At 41.1% G+C, this 20,732-nt stretch overlaps 1 protein-coding gene across 1 annotated transcript in view; it reads right to left on the bottom strand.

Annotated features, from left to right (window-relative positions):
* Window positions 1-20,732, bottom strand: part of CTNNAL1 (catenin alpha like 1) — a 62,330-nt gene that overhangs the window by 25,813 nt on the left and 15,785 nt on the right. The window contains exons 2-7 of the mRNA XM_068147483.1: window positions 18,391-18,580; window positions 14,272-14,459; window positions 6,797-6,916; window positions 4,553-4,642; window positions 4,095-4,265; window positions 2,409-2,609 (exon numbers count right to left, since the gene is read on the bottom strand). Coding sequence (XP_068003584.1) covers window positions 2,409-2,609; window positions 4,095-4,265; window positions 4,553-4,642; window positions 6,797-6,916; window positions 14,272-14,459; window positions 18,391-18,580 — 960 coding nt within the window. The remainder of the gene's footprint in view (window positions 1-2,408; window positions 2,610-4,094; window positions 4,266-4,552; window positions 4,643-6,796; window positions 6,917-14,271; window positions 14,460-18,390; window positions 18,581-20,732) is intronic.

Below are 20,732 nucleotides of genomic sequence, written 5' to 3'. Positions count from 1 at the left end.
GCTTCCTCTTCTCCAGGTCAAACAATCCCAGCTCCCTCAGCCTCTCCTCATAGGGCTTGTGCTCAAGTCCTCTCCCCAGCCTCATTGCCCTTCTCTGGACATGTTCAAGTGTCTCGATGTCCTTCTTAAACTGAGGGGCCCAGAACTGGACACAGTACTCAAGGTGTAGCCTAACCAGTGCAGAGTACAGGGGCACAATGACTTCCCTGCTCCTGCTGGCCACACTATTCTTGATGCAGCCCAGGATGCCGTTGGCCTTCTTGGCCACCTGGGCACACTTCTGGCTCATGTTTAGGCAGCTGTCAATCAGCACCCCGGGTCCCTTTCTGTTTGGCAGCTCTCCAGACCTTGAATATCTCCAGGGATGGGATCTCAACTACCTCCCTATGAAACCTGTTCCAGTGTTCCACCACCCTCAATGTAAAGAACTTGTTCCCAACATCCAATCTAAATCTCCTCTTTTCTAATTTAAAACCATTGTCCCTCATCCTATCACAGCAGGCCTTTGCAAACAGTCCCTCTGCCGCCTTCAGGTACTGGAAGGCCTCTATTAAGTCTGCCCAGACCCCTCTCTTCTCCAGGCTGAACAACCTCAGCTCCCTCAGCCTGTCCTTGTAGCCAAATTGTTCCAGCCCCCTGCTCATCTTCATGGCCCTCCTCTGGATCTGCTCCATCAGGTCCATGTCCTTCCTGTGTTGAGTTCTCCAGAGCTGGACACAGCACTACAGGAAAGGTCTCACTAGAGCATGCTGGGTTATTTATTAATGAAAACACTTAATGCATAAGCACACATGTGCCTACCCAAGCATTTTTCACAGATCATATATATTCAGTCTTGTACTAGACTCTCATTTCTACTGTTTGAAATGCAGCATGTAAATTATTTAGAGGTAATCATTTTCTCCAAGTAACAGAGGCTAGAAATACCCAAGTGTACTTGTTTTGCCTGGGACAGAATTCATTTTCTTCATAGTATCTGCCATGGTGCTGGTTTGAAGCCCTATGAGGAGAGACTGAGGGAGCTGGGGTTGCTTAGCCTGGAGAGGAGGAGACTCAGGGGTGACCTTACTGCTCTCTACAAATACCTGAAGGGGGGTTGTAGACAGGTGGATGTTGGTCTCTTCTCCCAGGCAGCCAGTACCAGAACAAGAGGACACAGTCTCAGGCTGCGCCAGGGGAAGTTTAGGTTGGATGTTAGGAAGAAGTTCTACACAGAGAGAGTGATTGCCCATTGGAATGTGCTGCCTGGGGAGGTGGTGGAGTCACCATCATTGGAGGTGTTCAGGAGGAGACTTGATAGGGTGCTTGATGCCACGGTTTAATTATTTAGGTGGGTTGGATTGGTTGATGGGTTGGACGCAATGATCTTGAAGGTCTCTTCCAACCTGGTTTATTCTATGTATATTCTATGTATTCTACATACATTTCTAATTGAATTTGTGATTAAAAATGTGTTGATACCAGTGTGCTTACATAGCTGCCTACCAGGGCTAACCAGCAACACCAAACTAAACACAGTTTTAGTTCCTAATGGTTATGAAATTCTATGCAACTAATTACTTTAGCTGTGTCTTCTTTGTAACAGCAACAGTCAATATTATCAGTAAGATTTATATGCTCTTCACACTGCACTACTGCATTAAGAACATCTGGCTGCAGTATCTGCTTCAAAGAGGAGAAAAATGCTTTAAGTAATACACTAAGTATCCTGTATTAGTACACATCTGCCATATTTCAGTGTTGATAAGATTTCGTGCTATACATTTGCTCAGGAACAAGACCTAAAGTAAGTCAGCATCAGAAAGATAAATTGCCTTTTCCATCTCTGCTTTTCCTCCCCCTTTTGCATGTTATCTTCTCTCATCTGCAACAAACAAGGTAAGACAAATGGCAGAGGCAGGCTTAACCAGCTTCTTCTCCAAAAAGGAAGACTTACTATAATTTACATCTTGTAAAAATGACAAAAAAAAGCTTTCAACTCAGTGTAAAAATAAAAAAGCACCCAATTGCTTAGAGTATTTCCCTTTTCAATAGTTAGTGTTGTCAACATTGTGTTGAAAGCAAGAAACAGTGTGGCCACTGCTGTAACATCAAGACAGCTGGTCTCTGAACTACTCAAGAGACTTGTTTAAGACTGGGCAATACTTCCATTCACCTTTTGTTTCCACGTACAGCTTCACTAAAAATATTTTACCACTACTAGCAGCCCAACTTAGCCATCAAAGAATTAATGAAACAATAACAATGGGGCAGAGGAAGGACAGAACATACTGAACTATGGCTTCCTTGATCAGATCTCACTGTGAGGAATACACATAGATCTCTTTTCCTAGACCAGAGGAAACACTGCATTAAAATTTCTTTCCAAAGTAGAGGCAAAAAGATTTACTTTGCTAAAAAGCTCTTACAGCTTGCATCCACACTGAAACCAGCTGCTCTAGTTCCATTTTAGCCTGTTTAGACAGCTCCAAAATGTGTTCTCTGTGCTCATGACTGGTATAGGCAGAGTCTGTGAAGTCTTCCGTGTGTTCCAGGATAACTTCCAGCATTGTTGAAAGGTTCTCTTTTGACAGAAAATAAAGATTCTCACGAAGACCCTCCACCTTATTCTGAAAAAGAAGAGAAATCAGTTCCTTGAGAATGAATGTGGTTATACATTTTTGATGCAAATGCAGAAAGAGACCGCATCATTTGACATTATTTTTCTCCTTGGTGCTTTTTATTATCCACTTCTTTTCAAATAACTGAACTGTATCCAAGACCTCCAGTTTAGGTTTTGGGATTTTTTGTGGGTTTGGTTGTTTGTTTTTTTTTCAGGTAGTAATACCATCGACAAATTACTGGCCACCTATCAGAAGTAACATCCAATACATTACTGTTCTGCTACTGATAATAAAAAGTTTCAGAAATTGTGTATTCTGTTCAGATTTTGTTTGCTCTTTCCACATCCACACCATCTGAGTATTTTCCTAAAAATTAACATCTAGCAAATGAAATGTTTTAAGACACTTGGTAAAAATTTCAACTCAGTTCCAAGGGGAGGAGAAAATAAACAAATTATATATTTTAAAAAAAATACATCAGAAAGTGACAAGACTCCAAAGAAACAAGACGTGGTTGTTCATTAACTGTTCTTAAACAAGCGTGACATTTAGAAAAGCCTTTAACAGGAAAAATTAACTGAGCTACGAGATACAGTTTCAATTCATAACATTGCCTCTGAATGACAGTTTGCTCTTTTAACTGTTTGGATGAATAGTTTTGCATGCATTTTTACAAATACTACCAATTACAAAGCAAGCATTCTTCAGTAACTATTTTAATGAGGCTCTCATCTGCATCCTGATACTTATGTTTATTCAATGTCAAGGCACTACCTCAAAAGTTCTGAATGCATTCTGATTCAGCAGGTTAGAATCATAGAATCATAGAATCACAGAATCAATAAGGTTGGAAAAGACCTCAAAGATCATCAAGTCCAACCTGTCACCCAACACCTCATGACTACTAAACCATGGCACCAAGCGCCATGTCCAATCCCCTCTTCAACACCTCCAGGGACAGTGACTCCACCACCTCCCTGGGCAGCCCATTCTAACAGCTAACAACTCTCGTTGCGAAGAGCTTTCTCCTCACCTCAAGCCTAAACCTCCCCTGGTGCAGTTTCAGACTGTGTCCTCTTGTTCTGGTGCTGATTGCCTGGGAGAAGAGACCAACCCCCTTCCTGGCTACAACCTCCTTTCAGGTAGTTGTATCACAGTATCACAGTATCACAGTATAACTTAGGTTGGAAAGGACCTTGAGGATCATCGAGTCCAACCTATCAACACAGACCCCATGACTAGACCATGGCACCAAGTGCCACGTCCAGTCTCCTCTTGAACGCCTCCAGGGCAAGAAGGTCTCCCCTGAGCCTCCTCTTCTCCAGGCTAAACAAGGTTATTTAAGTTAACGGTGCCAAAATGATATGGCTCTGCCACTTACAATTTGAAATAAATAAGAAAGTAAATAAATAAATAGATAATATTTTTATTAATTCTAATTCTGAGATATTTTATTAGGCTGTAGAAAACAATACTGTTTCTATTTTTTACCTTGAATTCTTTGATTCCAGAATATATGCTGATGGGGGCCATTTCATTGTCTCCATTTGGTCTAGAGTCAGTTACGATTTCTATTACCTGTTCCAAAGCTAATCTCATCCGATGAAACACTCCATCTTTGTTTAAACGAGCAGATTCACAGTCTGGATGCCTCAGACAAGTCTTTTGAAGGAAAGCAAAGGAAGTATTATGAAAGAGCACATGTGAATGCTAGGGTACGTCTAAAGAGCATGTTACAATATGAAAAATAATTTTTGTTAGATTGCTGTTGTATGAAGTAGAGTTCATACTGTCACTCAGAACATAAAGATTCTCCCCTGTTCATTGTTTACAGTTAGACCCTTCTTCATCATGAATTTTGAGGTGGGGCTAAGAAAGAAGAGACAGCTATCCTGCTAGATGCCATACTCTGTGATTTATCCAAGTTATGTAACAGTGTGCATATTCACCTTTGAAGCAGTTAGGAGCATCATGGTGCACTTCTCAAGAACAGCCCTAGATGCTGCCATTCTTGCCTTTTTCTTCTCATCCTTCAAGTCCTAAATATCAAAAGGAAAAAAAATTACCTGAATATCACACAGTATCCAAAATGTTAACTGTCTGTGAGAATGGAAAAAGGAAATTCTCTTGTCAGAAGGATGGGTTGTGAATAAACTTCTTTATGTCTGACAATTGCTATTTTCAGTGTAACTCATGATCTGGAACTTGCTTTTCAGACAGATTTTAATGTATTCATTTATTCTTGGCCTGATTCAATTCAGATTTCAAAGAAGGAAGATCTCAGAGATAGAATGTGTTATGTAAACTGTCACTAATCTTGCTATCACTATCATACAGCATTATTCATAAAACAGAAAAATGAGAGGGAAAGAAATAGCTATCTAAAAGTATTTTCTAAAAGGGGGGCAGGGGGCAGTAAGGCAGCAATGAAGAACAGCACCTTTTCTTTGTGCGTGCAGTGAAGGAAATGTAAAATCAATCTTTTTGCTACTTGAGTGTTTCATTTACTTCATACCAGTAATAAAGCTTTAACAGGCTAAAAAAGTAATTCCTCTGTAGAAAGTACAGAAACTTTTCAAGAATTCTCCAGGGGGAGGAAGATACCTGCAAAACTGAACTATACCCCAGAAAAGTTTATCAAAGGGATGGATTTAGAGTCCAAATTGGGAAGGGGGTGGAAGGGAGGGAAGCGGGCAACACAAATCCCTCAACATGTCGGAAGGTCTAACTAAAGGAAGAGCTTGCAAAGCCACAACTAAGATCATAATGCTCACAAATATAGCTGAGTGTTATTTAGTGTTAAACAGGCAACTGAATGCAACCAGGTGAAAAAAAGCAGTTTACAGGATGGGATTAATCCTAATTTACCCTAGATTAACAAGATGATAGATCACAGCAGCGACCTGTTTTGACATTTTTTATAAAAACCTTACTGTGCAACTACAGAAAATCTTTAAGATCAAAATCACCACATGTTAAAAAGAAAGCCAGATCATTTCTGAAATCCTGGCATTGTGTTCCTATAAATCTGGCCACACTAAAGAGTCTATGGCGTACTTCTTATAAGCACACTAAGGAAAAATACTTTGAGGGACGTGCCCTCCCAACAGAATTAGCAATGCTTCGTAGCTGTCTGCACACTATGAGTGCATCAAAAAGGTCCTGACACAATTTAAAAAGTAGTCATGAAACACTCTTTCCAAAAGAGTCAATTAGGCAAGGGGGGCAGTGACAAAGATCAGTTAACAATGAAAACCAAAGACAGCTGAAAAGAATAGCGCTTACTAGTAAAGCACCTTTCTTTTTCCATGGAACAACTGCTGGGACTATTTCAGGGTAAAATAAAAGAGAGTTCATTTCCCAGCAAGTATTTCTTTTAATTACATAATGAGCATGTGCTACACAGATGTGGAATACATCAACTGCAAAAAGGGGATGCATGAGATTGGCCAATTGTTTATACAGACTGAATTGTGAATTTTGCTGGAGAACACAGACTCTGTATATCTATATCAGGCCCTGGTTCAGCTCTGAATGGAGGCTTTAATTGCTAAGGGGGAAGCAGCTAGAGCTCATAGCAGAAGTATTAAGCCTCAGCAAACCTTTTGTTTACACCTAAGTAGCAGCTAAAAGCTTCCTAAATGAATGAAAGGATATGAAAAAGTAGCTGCATGCAAGAAGTAAAAAGTCATTACCTTACCATAAGAAGGATTTAACCTAAACCTAGCAAAATATTCCAGAATACATAAATAAGCTTTATTAGGATCTAAAGACTTCATGTTTGGAGTTTTCCAAAATAATTACTCTGCTTTTAAATCCCTTCACTTGGTGCAAACATGCAGTATTTCTGTCAAATGGACAAGTAACAAAAGACAAATTCCCTATCAAAGCAGTAAGCTAGAAAGTCAGAACCAAAAGATAGCAAATGAATCCAAAGGACATGTCAAATAGCATGCACCCAGTCTTCTGGAAGACATGCAGATCAAACAAAGTAGTGATGCTTCTCAGGCTGAGCTTTGACATCCCAAGACGTCCTCTGTGTGGAGCAAGGATAAGCTAGGTTTCAGCAAACAAGACATTGGCAATTGTTTTGTTCTGTAATGGTTAATCATTCAAGAAGATCCCAAATCTACCAGGTGAAAAATGTTTACCTTACAAGATCTGTCACAGCTTTTTGGCTTTTTAACACTCACATTTTGCCGATCTCCAGTTAAATGGGCAAACTCTACCATTTCATTTCCAAACTGGCTGAATATTTGTACAAACTCCTGGAAACTACTGACTTTTTCTAGCTGTTCCATTGTTGCAAGGACCTGCAAGATAAGGGAAACTACTGTAGATTATCAGGATGCCAAACAGAAAACATTCTTGCTAAACCACTTTTATTTGCAGATCCTTCTAAATCATAGAATCATAGAATCAACTAGAATAGAATAGAATAGAATAGAATAGAATAGAATAGAATAGAATAGAATAGAATAGAATAGAATAGAATAGACCAGGTTGGAAGAGACCTTCAAGATCATTGCGTCCAACCTATCAACTAATTCAACCCACCTAATCAACTAAACCATGCAGCCAAGCACCCAATCAAGTCTCCTCCTGAACACCTCCAGTGATGGTGACTCCACCACCTCCCCAGGCAGCCCGTTCCAATGGGCAATCACTCTCTCTGTATAAAACTTCTAACATCCAGCCTAAACCTCCCCTGGAGCAGCCTGAGACTGTGTCCTCTTCTGGTGCTGGCTGCCTGGGAGAAGAGACCAAACTCTGCCTGTCTACAACCTCCCTTCAGGTAGTTGTAGAGAGCAATAAGGTCACCCCTGAGTCTCCTCTTCTCCAGGCTAAGCACCCCCAGCTCCCTCAGCCTCTCCTCATAGGGCTTGTGTTCCAAACCCCTCACCAACTTTATTGCCCTCCTCTGGACATGCTCCAGCAAGTCAACATCCTTCCTAAACTGATGAGCCCAGAACTGGACACAGTACTCGAGGTGTGGCCTAACCAGTGCAGTGTACAGGGGCAGAATGACCTCCCTGCTCCTGCTGGCCACACTGTTCCTGATGCAGGACAGGATGCCATTGGCCCTCTTGGCTGCCTGGGCACACTGCAGGCTCATGTTCAGCCTACCATTGACCAGTACCCCCCAGGTTCCTCTCTGCCTGGCTGCTCTCCAGCCACTCTGACCCCAGCCTGTAGCACTGCATGGGGTTGTTGTGGGCAATGTGCAGAACCCGGCACTTCGATGTGTTAAATCTCTTGCTGTTGGACTCTGCCCATCTGTCCAGCCTGTTGAGGTCCCTCTGCAGAGCCTCTCTACCCTCCAGCAGATCAACTCCTGCCCCCAGCTTGGTGTCGTCAGCAAATTTACTGATGATGGACTCAGTGCCCTCATCCAGATCATCAATAAAGATGTCAAAGAGCATGGGGCCCAGCACTGATCTTTGGGGCACACCACTAGTGACTGGCTGTCAGCTGGACGTGGCACCATTCACCACCACTCTCTGGGCTCAGCCCTCCAGCCAGTTCCTAACCCATCACAGTGTGCTCCCGTCCAAGATTGGAAAAGTTTAAAACGTTTTTATTTCACCACTCTTTGAGCACTAATACACCAACAGCTGGAAAGCAAGTCTAGACTAAGAATCATGCTTTATTCAAAATGAAGAATTCGTTGTCAATCCTCAAAACAGTTTTTCCTCACTCTTTCCAGTATTATGGAAAATAATGAGTCACAGTATTACAGGATTCGGATTCCAGAGTTATGAAAAATACTCTTGTCATAGTAAATTGAAAACCATAATTACTTGAAGTCAAGACACAGATTATATCCCTATGTTGTAACTCTCCATTTTAAAGTTGAATTTCAGATGGGTAACTTTCTAAAGTGTATAACCAGATTCAGAGTCAGGCAGGTGTTACAATGGCTGTGGGCATTCCACAACAGAAAGCAATTAGGAATGAGTTAATATATAGTTTTATACTTTCCATAAAAACTTAATTCTAACTCTGAAGATATTGTTTTTTAGATCTATCCAAAACAAAGAACAAAATGAATCCAAGTTGTATCAAGCTGTTAAGATACATAAAAGCACGTGAAATCTGCATTTCTTAAAGCATTCAGCAAAAAATTATCATATAGCTTATAAATTTCTGACACTACCCTGCTGGAGTCACTACAATATGATCCGTAACAGAGATGGATCCTGTGCATTTTCAGGTTAGAAGCATAGCTGCTATAGTTGCTACTCCTGAAGTGATCACTGTCAACATAGATTTCTGTTGTGCTTCAGATTGGTGATAAAATACATGAAAATGTAACAAGCTGTACTTGAAAGAAACTTCCAACTTATTTTTCCTTTCCTATGCTAAAAGTATCTTTTCCTCCAACTAAAACCAAGCAGTCTTCCTACCTGATTATGTCAAACTACCCCTTCTCTGCAACTCACACAAACCCTCCTAGAAGCATCTCCTCTTTTGTTATAGAGTAGTTGCTCAATCTCGGTTATAATCCATGTAAAGCAAATGTTTCGCTAAATCCTGTGAGTACTGTGGAACTGTCTGCTTTATCAGTGCCTGAGCATCCTATGTTATGCAGTCAGTTCCAGAAAGGCTGTGGATAAAAAGGAACTTTCATGACTCAGGTGTTGATGCATAAGCAAGGCTGGGGTATAAAGGACTTGGAAGGAAGCCACACAAAGATGAAGATGTGAAAATAACAGCACAAAGAGAAAATGCAGAGAACCACAGGACTGGAAAAAGAAAGATGTAGAATAGAATAGAATAGAATAGAATAGAATAGAATAGAATAGAATAGAATAGAATAGAATAGAATAGAATAGCATAGCATAGCATAGCATAGCATAGCATAGCATAAAATACAACACAACAGAATTAACCAGGTTGGAAGAGACCCTTGAGATCATTGAGTCCAACCTATCAACCAACACCATCTAATCATGTACCAAGCACCCCATCCAGTCTCTTCCTAAACACCTCCAGTGATGGTGACTCCACCACCTTCCTGGGCAGCCCATTCCAATGGCAAATCACTCTTTCTATGATGAACTTCTTCCTAACATCCAGCCTAAACCTCCCCTTGCACAGCTTGAACTGTGTCCTCTTGTTCTGGTGCTGATTGCCTGGGAGAAGAGACCAACCCTCACCTGGCTACAACCTCCCTTCAGGTAGTTGTAGACAGCAATAAGGTCTCCTCTGAGCCTCCTCTGCTCCAGGCTAAGCAACCCCAGCTCCCTCAGCCTCTCCTCACAGGGGTAGAAAACTGAATGTGGAGAAAGGAGAAGACATAAGTTAAAGTCCAACTTTCTCTTCCAAGAATGGATAAAAGAAAAACAGTAATTATGCTCAATCATTCTTGGCTTAAGCAAGTATAGTAATATTTAATGAGTATGGTCTTGATTGCAAGCAACTCTGTTACAGTTACACTAAAGCAAGCGTTTCTGTCATGACAAATCTCTTCTCAAATAAAAATTTTGGTGAAAGCACATACATTACCATTACAGATAACAATTCTAGACATTCCAGCCAAACAAGACATTCCAACAAACTATACACAGGGAGAAACTGCACAGAGCTGGTGAGAGGCCTTGAGCACACGCCCTATGAGGAGAGGCTGAGGGAGCTGGGATTGTTTAGCCTGGAGAAGAGGAGGCTCAGGGGAGACCTCATTGCTCTCTACAACTACCTGAAGGGTGGCTGTAGCCAGGAGGGAGTTGGTCTCTTCTCTCTAGCAACCAGCACCAGAACAAGAGGACACAGTCTCAAGCTGTGCCAGGGGAAGTTTAGGCTCGAGGTGAGGAGAAAGTTCTTCACTGAGAGAGTCATTTGTCATTGGAATGGGCTGCCCAGGGAGGTGGTGGAGTCACCATCCCTGGAGGTGTTCAAGAGGGGACTGGACGTGGCACTTGGTGCCATGGTCTAGTCATGAGGTCTGTGGTGACAGGTTGGACTCGATGATCTTTGAGGTCTCTTCCAACCTTGGTGATACTGTGATACTGTGTGATACTGTGGTACTGTGTGATACTGTGAAATTTGTCTAAAGCTTCTTTGTGAGCAGTTAAAATGCAAAATACCTCTGATGGCTTTATAATTTTTCACTTTAAACTTTCTTCATCATGAAACACACAGACAGTGATTAAAATGTGCATTTTGAAATGTGAGGTTAAAAATACAGTATCAAAAAAGGCTTTAAGTTCCTATTAATATCTAAATTCAAACTTAGCATTACACAGCTGCTGCTGCACTACCCATACTGCCTTTCAGATGGTAGTCATAGGCTGACACCACTTCAGGGCACATCCAGATTTTGATCCAATCCACACAGTGCAGCAACAGGTCCACCATCCATCACATCCCTGTTCATGGCTCTGGGACTCCTAACATGATGGAGGACAGTAAGTGGAGCAAGACTTGAAGCTCACTGATGCAGTGACTAAGTCTGATGGACAGTGAAGCAAATTTTGCAGGGTAGGAAAAATGCAGGCAGGGACTGAAATACACACAACCTAAGAACATAAGGACAGTACATGTGGTGTGGAGAATGCAGAAGCAGGAACAGGATCATTGCAATCGTCATCCAGAGGCTGGCTTCTGGAGTAGATCACTATTCCAGAAGACCTCAATCACTTTCAGTTTGTGAGCCACTATGCTGTTTTTCTGTCCTCTGCCCTCAGTTGGCTTAACTGCTGCATTCATATGAGGAAGATGATGATAACAAAAATGAAGGCATTCAGAAAGAGGCAGCAACAAAACTGGCCCTAAAAGCTCCACATCAGGCAATCAGTCTCTAAGATGACAATGCACCTGTGTGAGAGAATCCTCTCTTGAACATGTAAATGACATGGGGATGTGAGGATTACATTAAGAGCATAGGAATGTCTGAACAAAGGTAAGATCATCCTGAATGACCCACCAACACCACAACTGCTCAGGGGGTGTGGTGAACAGTGCTAGGAAAAGAGGGGCAGAGGCAACTTCACGCCAACCCCTGCAGACACATGGAAGACCCCCTGGAAATCCACTTATGCATTGTTGATGTGAGCCATGTGGAGATACAATAAATTAACAGTATAAACCCCCCCAAGTTATGCCTGCTTGAGCAGAGAGGAAAATATCACTGGAAACACTACAAGCTGGAGCAATGCCACCCAGGACATCACAAATTGAAGGGACGTCAGCAACACCCTCCTTGGACATCTCTCCCCTCCCCTCTGATGAAGACAGAAAAGAACCCTGGGGTGGTAATTAACTCTTTCCACCTCTCCTTCTCTCTTTCTCCATTCTCTCTCTCTCCCTTTTCTTTCTTTCTCTGCTTTTTTTTTCTTCTGCATTTTCTTTCTAATAAATAGTCTCATCTTGATATATGACCTCATTTGCGTCTTGATTTTACTCACAGCAATGTTTAAAGAAGGGACCGCATCTCCTTCCCAGCCTTCACGTTGAGACAAACTGAGATATTCAGAGCAGTGAGATGCTCCAAGAAATCAGCATCTTCTCCATCTGGCAGTACTGATGATCCTGTTCCTGCCTTTTCATAATCTGCACCATACTATACGGCAGTGTCTCTGTTATTTGCATGAAGTAAGTCCCTGTCCATACCAACCCTTCACCACAGTATTTCTCACAGGACAAACTGCTCTGCTATCCACCATACCAGTGTCTGACACTCTATTTAGGAGCATACTCTATAAATATTAGGGTATGTCTGTATCTCACCAACATTTGTTTAATTTGGTCCTAGAGATGTGAATTGCTCTACTGGTACCATAAACAAGAGCAGACATTCTCAAACACATGCAGTAAAGCCCAGCAGACCACAAAGACTAGGGTGACTATGGCAATCAGACGTATGAGACTTCATTTTAAATACCTTCATTTTAAATATCCACTGCATCCAGCCCTGGTGCCATCAACACAAGAAGGACATAGACCTGATGGAGCAGCTCCAGAGGAGGGCCACAAAAATTATCAGAGTGCTGGAACACCTCTGCTAGGAGGAGAGGCTGGGGGAGCTGGGGTTATTCAGCGTGGAGAAGAGAAGACTCTGGGGAGATCTAACAGTGGCCTTCCAGTACCTGAAGGGGGCCTATAAGAAGGCTGGAAAGGGCCTATTTACAAAGACCTGTAGTGATAGAGTGAGAGGCAACAGTTTTAAATTAGAGAGGAGATTTAGGCTGGATGTTAGGAGGATGTTCTTTACCATGAGAGTAGTGGAACACTGGAACAGGTTGCCCAGAAAGGTAGTAGTTGAGGCCCCATCCTTGGAGATATTCAAGGTCAGGCTTGACAGGGCTCTGGGCAACTTGACCTAATGAAGGATGTCCCTGCTCACTGCAGGAGGTTGGACTACATGACCCTTGGAGGTCCCCTCTAATCCAAAACAGTCTATGAATCTATCCATGAAATTAAATCTTGCACCCATGCCTACTGTATTCATAGCACCATATACACAGTTTCTTAGGTATTCAGAACATAAATCATGCCCTGATGTTGAAAAGATATAACCCTCCTTATCTCTTCATGACACAAACATTTGCACAGCTGCTCTGCAGGCTAAATCTGTGTTAACACCAGCCACTTCTGGAAAGGTAAATTAATTTGAATCCCTGTGTGGCTGCAGATGACAGCAGAAAAAGAAAAATCACTAAAGGCAGTAAAAGTTAGGAAATGCATTCTGATTCCCAGTGCAAAAGAAGATCAAACCTGCAAATAAGTTCAACAATCTCATTTTGGTAGAAATGCTACCACCTACACTAACCACTGGGAGGAGAAAAGAGCACAAAGACAACAAATCAGTGCTACTAAGTCTGAAGTCAGACTGAAGCATGTGTTCCATAGTTTTTGAATTCTGCACTCAACTAAGTGTCCTGGATCTGGAAGCTGCAAAATATAATCCAGCATGTCTGGAAAGCAAACTGGGACAAAGGAAGAGAGACAGCATGAGCAGGCAGAAGAGAGGCTCTGCACTGGATTACAAGTTGGAAAAAAAACAAAATCAATGGTAAGACCCAAGCCCTAACAGGACCTCATTTTTTCAAGCATGAGGGTTTTCTGGTTTAGCACATCAAGGGAGAGCAGAAAAAAGGGGGGGAAAAAAGAAAGAATATCCTACAGGCAAGACAGTGCAGTACATGAAATAGGCCTTCATAAATAATTTAAGGCATCTAAGTGATTTCAAGCTAAGTTTCAATACATAAACTGAACAAAAAAAAACCTTTTAACTTGTAAACCTCACTTCACTAACTCAACCTTTTAGCAGCATTCCTCACCACTTTTGCTTTAGACACATTCATAATGCCCTCCTTGTCTTGATCTTGACAGTGCAAACATCCTGTCTTTAGCAAGTAGAAGCTCTTATAGACCATTTTACTGACAGATACTTTCCACCTCACAGCAAACTTAAATAAGGAGTAAAATAGTGTCTCCTCCAGTGCATAAGGTCAGTGGACTAAAACTTAGAACATCAATGAAAACTGATATTCTATTTCTCCTGATTTCACAGTTATTCCTCTTTAGGGACCTGGTAGGTGAACATGTGCAAGACTTTAATTTTATTTTGCACTTCCCTTAGAGATATAATGAAAACACCACTTCATTTTGCATTGCCTGCAGGAAAAAGTTAAACATAACACACAAAAAAAGAAACTATGAATACCTTGTTTCTGGAAGTTATTATTTGTTTAATAACAATTCTGTCTGCTAACACCAGCACCTTTGTGACAGAAGAAAGCAACAACCTTGCAGCTTTTACCACACCCGTTTTGTCTGTAAAGATTGTTATGTGTCTGTCGGATTCTGGATGATCTAAGCTGGTCACATCTGTAAGCTTTGCAATTGTTTCACCTAAAAAGGAAAAAAGAAATCATTAACATTTCATACTTACAAAATATACTGAGCTATTAAGCATTTTTAGCTTTTACCTTTGAGAGATCAAACAACAGTTTCAGAACTACCTACAACTGTATTTCACTTCACTTCCTTCTACTGACTGCTGGTGGCACCCTCTGCGTATTTAAATTTGGACTGTTATTAAGTACTGTGTCTTTCCTCCATCTGTGACATATGCTAATTTTCTTACAGTAGTAAGCAGGTGGAAGGGGTGAAGTTGGTGAGTGTGGAGAGATAAAACATTAATGGGAGATATTTTCCAATTTTAATAGCAAAGGTCAAGCAATTGTCAACACTTGCAACATCCAAACCACTGAAGGGGTGGGATACAAGAAGGGTCAGAGTACGCTTTCTCCTCCACTCTCTAAATTTCAGTTAATGGTTTCATAATCTACAGAATTTCCTATTCCTGTAGAAATTTTCAGATATGAAGAATAAATGGATTCCAAACAGCAACTCTGCAACTTATAGGACTGAAGCATTATAGAGTAAGACTACTGCACTTCATGATGTTCAAAGGAGGGCCACCAAACAGAATGTTGTCAGAGACAGGAGAGAAAGCACTTGAGACAGTATCTGGTGTACCATGTCCAGTTCTGGGCTCCCCAGGAGCAGAGGAAACATTGGCATAGTAGAGTGCATGCCATGGGGAGATGGGTTGAAGAAGCACATGTGTTCCACCTCAAGAGAAGGCCAAGGACAGAGTTAACTTCAGTCTGCCACTACCTGCCTAATAAGCAAATATGGAGAAAACAAAGAGACGGCTCCCACAGGTATGTGGTGATAGGAGAAAAAGTAATGCACAAGAAAATACTTTTGCCACTGTAAGGCTGGTAAAAAACTGTAAGACATATACAAGAAATTGCAGTCTCCATTCTTGGGAGTTAAATGTCCATTTCAGATTGTTTATTTTCAACCTTCTTAATTTAGTCCTTTCTGTACTGAAAAAAAAAAAAAGGATAAAAATAGGAGTGCTATTTATTGCTTCCATCTTACTCTTTATCTTCTTTTAGGGCTATGTAGTCAACTGGCAGAGAATTGTGAAAATGTTATGAGACTAACTCGTTCTTGATGTGTTTTGTCTTTTAAATTAACCAGTCCTTCCTGGGATTTGGAGAGAAAAAACAAATAAAAAGGGGAAAAAACAGAATCACAGCTGAGCATCTAAAAATGTGTTTCTTTGAGTTACATTCCACTACTATACTGTCACTGTAAACACTGTCACAGTGCAAGACTAACATTAGGCAAAATCTGCTACACGACCCTTTGCAGTGTTTTATGATTCTATTTTGAGTCAGTAAAATTACAAGTTTTGTTACAAGGAAATAGTCATAACAAGTCTGAAACACTTCAGAGCACTGATTATACCCTTCACAAGAGACTGATAACATCTGTCATCCCTCAAAGCCTCTTCAGGGTATGCAACTGATTTAAAGACTTCCTACTTTTCTTAGCAGCTGAGATCCTTAATGTTCTAAAACTTTTAGTACTGAAATCTATCTACACCTAACAAAGTTTCCCTTTAATTTCTGGGGCACAATCTAATTTATTGGCTAAAAAGAAGTATCAACAGCTCTAGAACATTGTCTGTTCTAACTAGGAAGAGCTCTCTGCTGCCCATGCTGTCAAAACATGGAATTCTTTTATACAAGTCAATATACTTGGTTGATTTTACCAGCTTGCCTAGGAACACCAAAGTTGTTCAAATGGTACTTGAGCAACTGTGTTCAGAGACTGAATTCAGAGGACAGAATTTATCTGCACAGAGGACTGTCTTAATTTGTCCAGCACTTAACAGTCTACAGAAATAATACTGGTTAAAAAAAGCACCAAAGAAAGAAATAGAGCAGCAAACATTTTGATATCCTGAATGTCCCATGTAATTCTTCAGTTAGATTTCAAACAGATAGCTCAGAGAAAAATACCTGAGCCATGCCTAGGTGAATGTGAGGCTTGACAGAAAACTTAACAGTCTCTATCTTCACTCCTGTAGACTGAGGCAGATTACTGTGTATCAGGAAAGAAAACTTAAAATGTAAAAAAGCACAACCATTTGGTGAGAGAAAATATTGTAGACTATTTTTAGATTCTGAGCTCTTCATAGGTACACTGATAGGGAGAAAAAAAGCACTTGGCCACAGCATAAACGGCAAGTTAATAAATAGGGATCTGGACTGCATTGCTCTTTTAGGAGTTGAGATGATCAACATAAATTGGCAATTTTGGCTTGTCAGCATTGGACGTGAGGAGGAAGTTCTTCACCATGAGAGTGGTGAAGCCCTGGAATGGGTTGTCCAGGGAGGTGGTTGGGGCCCTGTCCCTGGAGGTGTTTAAGACCAGGCTGGATGAGGCTCTGGTCAGCCTGATCTAGTGTGGGGTGTCCCTGCCCATGTCAGGGGGGTTGGAACTAGCTGATCCTTGTGGTCCCTTCCAACCCTGACTGATACTATGATACTATTCTACTGGGATATCTGAAGAGAAAACACATGCTTCATGTAACTAAGTACATTTCTGTTTGCAGCCACGTTTACTGGGGTCACTGTGAATTTTGAATCTGAAGTTCCTCTAGAATAGTCCTTCAAATCATGAAAATAATCATTCATCACTAGCATGTTTCTCGATGCTGCAACTCACCAAGGGATTTGTCAGAGGATTTCTTACAGCACCATACCAAATTTCTAAGCTTTCTTTTTTTTTTAAATCACAAAAATATTATGAACTGCATCCCCAAAATTGGAGGCTAGCCCAGTAATTCAGTAAGAAACACATCAGCTAGGACAGCAAAATACAGATTTCTCAGGCTCCTTATTTAAAAAGATAAAATCCAAACATACACACAGAAGTCCACTGTTTAAATTAACAAATCAATTTAAAGTACATTAGCCCAGGTCTTGGATTAGTGTACTACTTCTTTCTGCAGTCAAGAGGGGTCATTTATTTGCTTTCACATCTGGAAGCTCAAGACTGTCTCCCCGTAGCCACAATAACTAGAAAGTCTGTCACACCTGCAGGTACTTCCACCTGCTTAAAGAGTAAAAGCTTTAAGCAGAATTTCCCATGAGCCAAATGAAAGAAAAAAAATCAAACCCCACCACCACCACTACAGAACAGTTTATAGATGTGATCTTACTGAAGGCTGTACTGCAGATATAAGATTATGCCTTCACTAGGAGCAACTGCAATGTCATTCAAGGAGCAGTACTTAATATTTAGGAAAGTAATTTCTAGCAGGACAATGACATTCTCTTACAGTATCAGAGAATGTAATCCACTGTTTGCCTGGACAGATGCTTCTGGGTGGAGGAGGGTCATGGCAGGCAAGTCAGTCAGTTATCCATACTTCACATTCAATCCACACACACAGCAGGTTTCCACCAAAAGTTGAATCCAGCAAAAAGGCAAGCATGATATGATTTTCATTCTGCTGAGAGGAGTCATCAGATGACTGATGTGAGTCATCTTACTGAGTCCTGATGAGATATGGATTGACACTGACCTTCATTCAGATATTCAGATTCAAAACACAGTGACCTCAATAGCACAACACTTGAATTACTTTAAATACTCCACTCTTTCAGCTTGAGAGCAATAAACTATAAAGCTGTATTCTCAAAACTCCACTCCTTGCCATAAGTTACACCACAAAACAAAGAGCAGCCAGGTAATTGCTTGTGGCAAAAGAACCTATAAAAATCAAAGCCAACACACAATTCCATTCCCTGTTCATAAAATGACAGCAATTTAAGTGAGAAACTCAGGTAACAGAACAGGCCTTGAATGAACCAGAAGATAGTTAAGGAATTAAATCAAGTTATTACGTTATTCCCAGTACTAAAAATAGTGTGCCAAAAATAGCACAAGCACAACTTCATGAGTAACTACATACCTGCTCTCCTTGCTTCAATGCAAGCAACACTCATTTCCTCCTTCAGTTCATGATTTTCATTGGCAATAGCTTCACCTACTGTAACAAACCTTCCAACTGCCAGGTTAACTGCTTGGCCAACTCGCTGAATCGCTTGCAGAGTCTTGTCTGAACGCTTTGGTTTATCCTTATGATTAATAAGAGTCGTTATCTGTGAACAAGAAGAGTTAATTATTAGAACTCCATGTAAGAAGGCATGTTAATTTTAATACTAAAGGCAAGTTTTGAACTGAACTCAGCAGCAGATTTTTGCCATTCTTTCACTAATAAAATCTAGTGTTGACTCATGGGGTATAATTTAACTTCTTAGAGAATGGAAAAAAAAAGCTGGAGTATAATTAAGTTTGTTCATTTGTTGTGGTCTCAGCTTATCGCACATCTTGAGTGAATTGAGGGATGTGGGGTTTCCCCCTCCCCTTTTCAATAAAAAATAAACTGTCCTAAGTCTCTCAACAGGCTTTCATATAACAGACACAGTAAAAGCAGAAATATCAACATTGTTTTGGATTTGCCACCACTGGAAGTCTCACAAAGCTTTTGTTCTGCCACCTAAGTAAACACACTCATCAGCTAGGATTTGAGAGTTTTGGCTACTTAACTAAAATAAGACTTTCTAGATGATGTTTTGTACAACTGATTAAGGCAGGCTTTAAGAAAAAAATTGAGCAGCAGCAGACTTTTTACATGAAAAGAACCATTTGTCTTTTAGAGTCATTCGGAAGCATTCAAGCCCTTCCCCATTAAAGTGCCCACTGTACTCATAATGTAAACATTCTCAATCATGCATTTTCCTAGAATTTAGAAAAAAAAGGTTGCCATTTAGATGCAAGTTATCAGTAAAACAATTTGCAACGTTTGGATTCTGAACTCCACACCTTGACTTGGCTTATCTACCTGTTAGTATGTCGTGCTACACACTCCTTGGATCATACTGACCAGAGACCAGCTGCATGCAGGCTGCAGGAGACCAAAAATTTGCCAAAACACCAAAGATGAATAAACAAAGAGATCCCTCTTCTGCCCAAAAAGCAAGCAAGGCAGTATTGCAGAAGTACCTTCTTGAAGAAGCTATTAAATAAATATGAGAATAGTGTGCAGTCCTGACACTCAGAATGAACTACAAAATGCATTATGAAGAGTATGGGAGATCTATACTTTGAATATGTTAACCACTTTCTAGTGAGTTGCAGGACTGAAGTTGAACTGAAGTTCAAACATCCTAAAGCAGCATAAAAGCCATCACTATCACCAACAAATTCACTCCTGTCTGTCCTTGCCTCCTTTTTGGTTTTGCAATGTACTTATCAGATATGGGTTACACTGGAGTTGTAGAGAGGGTAATCTTTGTTATTTTCAGTTTTCAGGGGAAAGGTACAGACTAAAGAAAAAGAAGGACAGAGTGTTCCTTTCAGTGGCACCATGGCTTAAAATGCCTGCAGAACTGCATTGCAAGCTACATCCCCAAGAGCTCAAAGATGCTTATTGAGATAATCTCAGAATTACATGAATTACTTAAGCATTTGAACACCTCAGCTTAACATGTCCTGTTTCTCCAACTTCTACCTAACCTATTAGCTCTGAGGCAAGCCCACTTCCTACAATTCATACAATAAATCTGACCCTATGAAAGTCTCTCAGTTCATCAAACTTCAACTCCAAAGCCTATGAACCTCTGATACCCTTCCAGAGAAAATATCATATTGTGAAAAGAGGGTCCTATTTAGAGAATAAACCAAGCAAACATCTGAACAGGTTCATTACAGAATCACAGAAAGATAGGGGTTGCAACGGACCTCTGGAGATCATCCAGTCCAACCTTCCTACCAGAGCAGGTTCACCTAGAGCAGGCTGCACAGAATGGCATCCAGGTGGCTTTTGCATGACTCCAGAAACAAAGATTCCACAGCCTCCCTGGGCAGATGGTCCAGTGTTCTACTAGCCTCAAAGAAGTTCCTCCTCATGTTTAGATGGCACTCTCAATGTGCACTTGCAGCCTAGAAAGCCAATCAGATCCTGGGCTGCATCAAGAGAAGTGTAGCCAGCAGGTCAAGGGAGGTGATTCTCCCCCTCTACTCAGCTCTGGTGAGACCCCACCTGGAGAACTGCATCCAGTTCTGGAGCCCCTATTACAAGAAGGATATGGACATGCTGGAAGGTGTCCAGAGAAGGGCCAAGAGGATGAGCAGAGGGCTGGAACACCTCTCCTATGAGGACAGACTGACGGAGTTGGGGCTGTTCAGTCTGGAGAAGAGAAGGCTCTGAGGTGACCTAATTGTTGCCTTCCAGGATCTGAAGGGGGCCTA

The sequence above is a fragment of the Melanerpes formicivorus genome, unplaced genomic scaffold (genome assembly GCF_026170545.1).
Source record: "Melanerpes formicivorus ecotype bairdi unplaced genomic scaffold, bMelFor1.0.p_v2 SCAF_15, whole genome shotgun sequence".
NCBI lineage: Eukaryota > Metazoa > Chordata > Aves > Piciformes > Picidae > Melanerpes > Melanerpes formicivorus.
Note: the sequence above shows the minus strand (reverse complement) of the source record. Positions and strands in the feature narration are given on the sequence as shown.